Source organism: Apaloderma vittatum, unplaced genomic scaffold (assembly GCF_000703405.1).
Source record: "Apaloderma vittatum isolate BGI_N311 unplaced genomic scaffold, ASM70340v1 scaffold36158, whole genome shotgun sequence".
NCBI classification, from domain to species: domain Eukaryota; kingdom Metazoa; phylum Chordata; class Aves; order Trogoniformes; family Trogonidae; genus Apaloderma; species Apaloderma vittatum.
Genome location: NW_009733070.1, coordinates 15,206 through 23,168, shown reverse-complemented (window position 1 = coordinate 23,168; position 7,963 = coordinate 15,206). Strand labels below are relative to the sequence as shown.

General features: G+C 44.6%; 1 protein-coding gene across 1 annotated transcript; it reads left to right on the top strand.

Annotated features, from left to right (window-relative positions):
• Positions 1-16: 16 nt before the first annotated feature.
• LOC104278690 (protein kinase domain-containing protein, cytoplasmic-like) lies at positions 17-7,045 on the top strand (the record flags this gene model as incomplete). Its single annotated transcript, XM_009875733.1, has 6 exons — positions 17-148; positions 2,266-2,537; positions 3,593-3,672; positions 3,767-3,871; positions 5,353-5,529; positions 6,942-7,045. Coding segments are annotated over 6 exons (870 nt in total), but the record flags the coding sequence as incomplete, so codon positions are not given.
• Positions 7,046-7,963: the final 918 nt, after the last annotated feature.

Here is a 7,963-nt window from a genome sequence, read left to right as displayed (position 1 = left end):
CAATCGGTCTTTTTCCTCCCGGCAGCTGCACGGTCAATGCTATGATAATAGCGGAGATCCTGAAATACGAGTCACAGCTATGCTGGAGCTGGGATCCCCCCTGGAGATGATTCAGCTTCTGCAGACCCCCTGGGAGGAGAGATTTAAAGTAAGAAAACAAATCAAAGGGAGTTTTATCAGTTGCTTGTAGACGGCAAACTGGGTAAATGCGAAGAGCCCGTGGTGGCTGCTGGGGCAAACGGGATTGTCCTGCTGACACTCTGTTTGCTCCCTCAAATTGTCCTTAAATCGTTTGAGTTTCTCTCCTTTGAAATCACACTAAAATAGCCCCAGCTTTGCATGTCGCAGTTGTAGTCCTTCTCTCTAGAGCGATGCTAAAAGAGCTACATCTGGGAGGAAATGGCCACAGAATCTCGCTCAGGGCTGGTGTGGTGTTTAATACCCACTATCACACTGCATTGCCAGTTTTCCCTCTATACTATCCCACTCCACAGAGGGGTTTTTGTAGCAAGACCCCTCAGTAGGCTAGGTCTCATCTAGGAAAGCAACCTTGCCACGCTGAGTCTGTTGTTTTCTGTGTATTATTACCTGCTTTAGGCAGCAAGGTGAGATGCCTGTCTCTCAGCATGTGTTTGTATGATGTTTCTAATCTTATCCTTTAGGTATTGCTGCACTACAAACACTGCTAAAATGCTTTCCTCCTGCTGTATGTGCTAGGACTGCATCTCTGAGTGAAATCAGCCCTGTCTCCTAAGCATCTCGCAGAGGGATTCTTAAGTTCCCCAGGAACATAAAATGACCTATGGCATGGCACTTAGTTTACTTATTGCTTGTATTACAGTTTGCCTCAAGGTCTCAGCTGGGGATTCAGTACTACTTGTTTGGTTCCCAGGAGGAAGGAGAGGATCAAGTAGAAGCATGGGTACCTTAATATCAGTAAGAAATGCTTTGGGCAAAATAGAAATGCAATGAAAGTCCCAAAGTAAAATTCCTGCCTGCGTGCAGTCTGCAATCTTGAAAAGGAGCCTTGCCATCCAAGCCAGAATGGGATTGTGACAACTGTGCTTACTGAACTGCGGGATGTGAAGTTGAGATTCTTACGATTGCTTCACTAATCAAGTTAAAATAGCGTCAGAGTTTCCCGAGTCATTTCTCTTAGCCTACGGAGTTCCACTTCTGCTTGCAAACTATTTCATAGTGGCTTCTGCATAGCTCTCTCAGCACCTCATCTTCTCAAATGTGCCAAAATCTCTGCAGAGCTAGGAACCCACAATGCTGGATTAGCTGGTGGTGAGATCTGGTGTGGTGGCATTAAGATTTTCATAATCTTTTATCTGATGAAGATAGTAATTCAGAATTTACGCTGGCACTGTCTAGTCCTGTTCCCTAATTAGGGTGTCTAAACGGATGGGATTCCCCTCTGATGAGCCACATCAGATAGCAGGGATTCTGTGAGCCATTCCAAGTGAGCAAAGCCTCGCGCCTGCACAGATTGCTATCAGAGGCAGCAAGGGATGGTGCAGGTCTGCCTGGCACACCTAGTGACGGTACAGCTCGTCTGATGCCAGCGCTCCCGACGCTGAACGAGAACTGCTGGAAAAAGCTACTTGAACAAAGTGCTGGTGCAGTACAAATGTGATCTTCTAGTTCTAGTTTCTTCAGAAATCATTTGCCGGTCTTTCTGCTGGATCAGGTGTTGCTGGACTTTTCCCTGCTGCCAGAAAGTTGACCTAACAGCGAAAAAGCTGGCAATAAATACATTGCATGCTTTGGCTAATTCTTCAGAAGCATGATTGTGTGCCCAAATTCATACTGCTGAGTGATGCAGGAACGCATGAATCTGGTATTAATGACCATGGAGCTTCAGTCTGTATGGAGCAGCATGGGGGAAGGGAGGGGAATGTATTAATTCTCTGCCAAAGTGGGAAAAAACCCTTCTAATTTCAGCTAGCAAATCAATATAGCTCCTGAAACATGAAGGCTGCTATTGTTTTTCTCACAGCTTTCTCCTCTAATTCCTCTAACTGCAAATGTCTCTTTTTGTTTACACATGTTTTAAAAAAATGTTGCTAAACTACTTACCAGTCAAATCCTGTGGCAATGTTGATAATACATTTTGTAGCATACATATAATTACCTTTTAAGTACTATATGCTTTTTTTTTCCCTTTTAATTTCTTTGAATGCCCTCCCCTTTGTTCTACTTCCAATTTAATAGCTGTTTTTCATCTGTTTTTCCCATGCATATTCATCTTCTCTTTCTCAGATTTGCCTGAGTCTTGTGAAACTGCTGTTTTACTTGGCACATTCCCCCCTGGGTTCAATAGTCCTCTTGGATTTCCAGCCGAGGCAGTTTGTTATGGTGGATGGAAACCTAAAAGTGACAGACATGGATGATGCCAGCACTGAGGAACTGTCATGCAAGGAAGATAATGACTGCACACTTGACTTCCCTACAAAAAGCTTCCCTCTCAAGTGCTCTGTGGTTGGGAAATGTGAAGGAATAAATGAAAAGAAGAATCTTTTCAATGCGTATCGGTATGTCCATCAAGATGTGGGGGAAAATCTGGGGTGCTTGAGCTCACACACTGCCACATAACCACTAGCATCTCGTGTTTCTTCCATGCAGCTATTCCCCCTTGCCTCTGTCAAAGGGTAGTTAAGGATCACTTTGAAGAAAATTTATTTTCCTTATAAGGCAGGAAAATAGTGTAGCTGTTGTCTGGTGAGGATGAAAGCGTCTTTCTTCTGCTGCTCCCTTTCCCCAACACCATCTAGAAACTTGCCCCAAAGGTTGCACCTGCGAATTTACTATTTGCCAAACAAGCCCTGGCGTTTGACATCCACGGGCTGCCTGCCAGATTTCACCAGCTTTGAGCCCCTGTTGTTGGGAACAGGCTCCAAACTCTTCCCTTGAACTCCCTGTGGAGACTATGGGCACCTATGGAAGGGCAATGAAACAGGTAACGTGCAGCGGGCTGAGACCACTGCAGCACTTTGCGCAGGCCACCAGCTGAAAGCATGAGGACTTCCACTCACCGCGGATGCTTGACAGGTCTTGTACTGGTGGAAGTCTTGGCAGATGGACATTTGGAAGACATTTTTAAAGGGCAAATCCCTGCATAGATTCTTTCAGCCTTGGAATAACGCACTTGTCTTTTGTAGAACAGGCATTTTCTGGAGTGGTTGGGGAATAAATCATTCTGCTTTTCCAGGGCCATCAAGAATGCCAGACCTTTCCACGGAAAGGGCAAGGTCTGGCATGGGTCTTCTTTTATACAGGTCTTTTTCTTTAATGGGAAATGCACTAATTAATGCACCAAAATGGCCTTGGGCAATAAGAGAAAGGTCCGTTGCGTGAACTTCTGCAAGGTAGATTTCATGCGGTGCTTGGCTACATGCTGTGCTGCAAGGACCGAGCTTTTAGTCCAAGTCAGAGGAAAAGTCTGTAAGATGCCAATGAACATAACTTAGTAACCAAAGCAGACTTACTAGTTGCATATGGATAGTTGAATCGGAGGAAAATGTAGGCATCTTAATCCCTAGGGAAATGAAGCAACTGTATTCTAATCAGTCTGTGGGATTTTTTGCAGGTATTTTTTCACCTACCTTTTGCCACACTCTGCACCACTGTCTTTGCGGCCCTTTTTGAGCGATATCCTGAATGCAACAGGTATGAGATAATATTCATAAACTTCTTTATCAGAAGCCCCTAAATAGCATTTCGCAGAATTACCCACCTTTGTCATCTTTTTCTTTAAATGTAGGTGATTTGCGATATGGAATAAATGAAACCCTGGAAGCTTTTGAAAAGGTTTTACATCTGTACAAGTCTGGGCTCTATCTACAGAAAAGACCTCTTCTTTTAAAAGGTACACGATTTGGAATGCTCAAAGTAACGCAACTACTGAGAGTGTGAGGAAATTGCTAACTGGTCACATTCTGATCTCCCATACATTCAAGCAGTGTATAGTCACTAGGAAAAGCACCAAAAGTATCTTTTTTTAAACAGCCTTTTGTTTTTCTTGGGAGCTGTGCATGATCGCATTGTTTTGTGAAGTACATGCAGTGCGGACAATCTGGTCTACATATGGACATATGTTTGCACTGCTTCCAAATACTCTTCTCATCAGTGTTTCTAGTGAATATGTTTGGAATAGCTTAAGCCACTAAACCAGAGTAGCAAACTATGTGTTTCCCATCTCTCTTTGGGGTCATCTTATCCTACGGATCAACAGATTGGTTTTTCGGGGTAATACTGAAACTTTTTGCTTCATATGGTGTCTTCTGACTGCTGGACACAGGTTATTATGGGAATGTGCTATGGGAAGGTGACAATAGCAAGATGAGTGTGGCAGAGTAGCTGGGGCTTTGGTGCCCTCTAAATTTCTTTTTTCTGAAGACCATCCTATTTGGCCTGTGGATGGATAAATGAACATTTCTGAGGTGCATTCATCTGAAAAGGACCTATTTCATGGTAGAGGTGAGACTAATCAGAAGGAAGGCTTCAAAAGTCCTGTGGTTACCAACACATTTTCCTGAGAAAATGTTTGCTTGAGATGGTGCAGTGGCGATGGTGGCTTGCGGAAGGAAGTCTCTTTACGTGCGAAAGAACTGGAATTTGCATCATTATGAATGAAAATATCTAGTCATTTGCACTGTAGCAGCTTTAAGTGCAACAGCGTTAACAGGAATTGCTGGTGTTTTCCAACAATACCTACCTGTTGGCTTTGCAACTGGCCCTGCAGCAATGTGCCAAGATAGTCACCATCCTAGAGGTGTGGGAAGGTGGGGGGAGACTTGGCAGTCAAGGGACAATAGCCTGAACATTGTTTTGTATCTTGCTGGGGCAGGATCTGGCCTTGCTTTCACGCACTGGGGCTCCCAAATCTCCAGTACCTGTGGGTGGCACCATGATGGGTGGGTCAGCACATGCCTCATATAGTTCAGTGCTGGATGTGTGATGAGCTGGTTCTGCTGTTTGGGCTGAGGTGTAGGAGAGACTGTTGTGAGGTTGAATTCTCCACAGAAGTGGAAGGTCTATGGGTCTGCATGGCAGCCTCGCCCTCTCACCCACTCCTGCAGTTGCTCCCCTGTCCCTTCACCCTTGAGAACTCTATTATATCCATGGGGGAACTGCTGTCCTGTGCTCCACAGCAGAACCAAAAGTCAGAATTTCAGTTTCTTTTAACTTTGCAGCTCAACTCACTCCATCTAAGCAGGTTGGTTCAACTGATCACTATCAGATTTCCTGAAGAGTTTCACTGAAGTGCAACTTCCTAAATATGTAGTGTAACTAATCTCTGAAAGCATGCTTAAGGAGTCTCCCTAAACACCTTCTGTCTGCTCCTAGACTACATCTCCCTAAAGGGCTTCCGAGTGGTGGAAGGAGAAGACTACAAGTGCTGGCCCTCCTACAGCCACCTGGGATGCCTGCTCTCTGTTCACAGCGCCGAGGAAGCTGCTGCAATTTGCAACTCACGATCACAGTGTCAAAGTTTTATCATGACCCAGCAGAGGACATGGACAGGTGAGCTTGGGCAGATGTGACTGGAGACTGCCAGGTGCTCCCCCTGCTTCTTTGGTCATGAGTGGGGATGCTGCTGCTGCTCTCCCCCGTAGTGTCTCCAGTCTACAAGCACACACAAAAGCTGTCCTCCTTATTCTCAAGGTCAGATAGCTGCCATGGCAGGCATCCAAGGATCCTCTGAGTATTTGTAAGGAGGTACAAGAGAAATTACATTCTCAGTCTGCACTTTCTTTGCCCCACAAATTTTGCACAGGCCTGTTAGGTATTGTTAAACAGTTACTTATTTCGTGCAGAGGTGGCTTTGCTTTGGTGTTAGGCTAAAGAATTCCTGTGGTATGTACAGCATGCAAAAAGCTGTCGGGTTTCTAGAGATGAAAGAAGCTATATAAAAGAAGGTGGTTTCTATTGTTATAATTAAAAGAATCATAGCTTACAAGTTGTTATCTCCTTTATCAAAACTAAAGCCCCATACCAGTGGATTTCCAAAATATCCCTGTAATTAACTCTGATTATAGCCTCTTACAGTTAGCCTGTTTTCAGAATTATTATAAATTACCTCATTTAGCTGACACTTCAATTGTGGGCTAAATTGTTACTTATAAAGTGAAACACTAAATGAAGTAAATGAGTATTTTCAGTGATGATGCTGAACAATCACATCTTGTCAGCTCACGTGATGTTTTAAAAAGAAAACAACCCAAACCCATCAAACCCACAGCTCCTCTGTGGGTTCGTGTGCAGTTGGTGTGTGGCTAACTAGTGACATAAGAGTGCTTACAGTGGTGCAACATAAATCTCTTTGAGCTGGTGTCACACCCACAGTGGATTATGTGAGTTGTGCCTAATGCATCACATCTGGCTTCCTCACGAGGCAGCTGTTTGTTGCAGTTTTTGGAGCCTGGCTGGAGGGAGCTATGCTTAAAACAGCAGTGGGCCTGCAGAAGCAGCAGCCCGGGGGGCAGAAAACCCTTTCTGCGGCGCCCAGCTCTGATGCTGATCCCTGCCATCCCACACGGTACCTGTGGTCTGTTCATGTTTCCCTCCCTGACATTTTTCTTCCTCCATTTTTAAAGCTTATCTTTGCACCCAAAGGTGCCAAAATTGTGAGGCTGAAATGTCGAGTGCCTGACTTTGCCAGGTGGTTTAGTGAGAGCTGTGGGAATATGCCAGTCTCTCTTAGGCAGTTTGGTAAAGCAAAGCAAGATGTAAAAGCCTCTGGGGCATGATTGTGCTTTCCTTGTGCACACTTGGTGGGCAACTGGAGTTTACTGTGAGAGTAGAATACACCTATTGTGCAGTGGAGTGACCCTCCACTGAGCAAGCAGTGTGTTCCTCTGTCTTTTGCAATATATAGCATGGAGCAAGGTAAACTTAGCTCCTCTATTAAACTTGTGTTTTTATTTCCTTTCCAGGACGCCCACTTGCTTCGTTTCAGAGTAGCCTGACTGATTTAATACCGGATGCTAACGCTGTAGTCTATATTAAACGATCAGCTTCCTCAGGGGAAGGACTTTAATGACAATGAGATCACATAAACGATCCTGGGAGAAACAAACCACTGGGGAGAATTTCATCTGCCAAGAAGAATGGCATCTTTTGTTTTGCTTTGGGATGGGATCTCCCTGCCAGTTCAGATATCTCAAATACTGCTGACTCTTTGATCAAAGCTCAGATTTCTCACTGCAGTCCCGCTAGCGTCTTTATCTGTTCCCACACTGCTGTTCCATGTAAATGCTCCCAGTTTTAGTCAAATGTCTCTAGACTGTGCAATACCTAGCCTTGCTGCTTTGGTAATCAGCTTGTCAACCAAGAAATAGAAATAGCTGCAAGGAATTCAGCTTGGGTAGGCTTAGTTAGTTCAGTCACCTCTGAATACCTATGGATAATGCACCTTGGAGAAGGCAACGTCTCCTTCTGCAGCTGTTGACCAGGATTTCATACCACTGCAAATAGAAAGGACTGGATTTCAGCAATGGGGCCAAGGTTGCAGGGTTGGCATCCATAACCAGAGGCTGATGATGGGGGTGGCCTTCCAAGGAGGGTCCTGATTCATTTACTTCCAGGGCAGGGGAGGGAGGTGGTGTATAGATCATCTCTGGAGCCAAATGTCTGCGTGTTTGGATGCAGGATTTGGGTCTGACCCCATGTGAGTTGTAATGCCAGCTCCCATGTATCAACCTTGAAGGTTTTTCTCTGTTACTTTCCGTGAAAGAGACATTCAAATTATTTATGTATAAGGTGTGACTCTGTAAGATAAACTATGTTTATTCTAAGCATACTGTGAGAAGTTTTTCTCTTTAATTGTCTAAGTCTTTACTGCAACCAAATGAACACATTCAAGTGTTTCCTACCTTCAGCTCACCTAGCATCATTACCTAATCCTGAGGATGACCAGTGAGTGCTCTAAGCGGTGTACGAATGTGCCTGAGCCCCT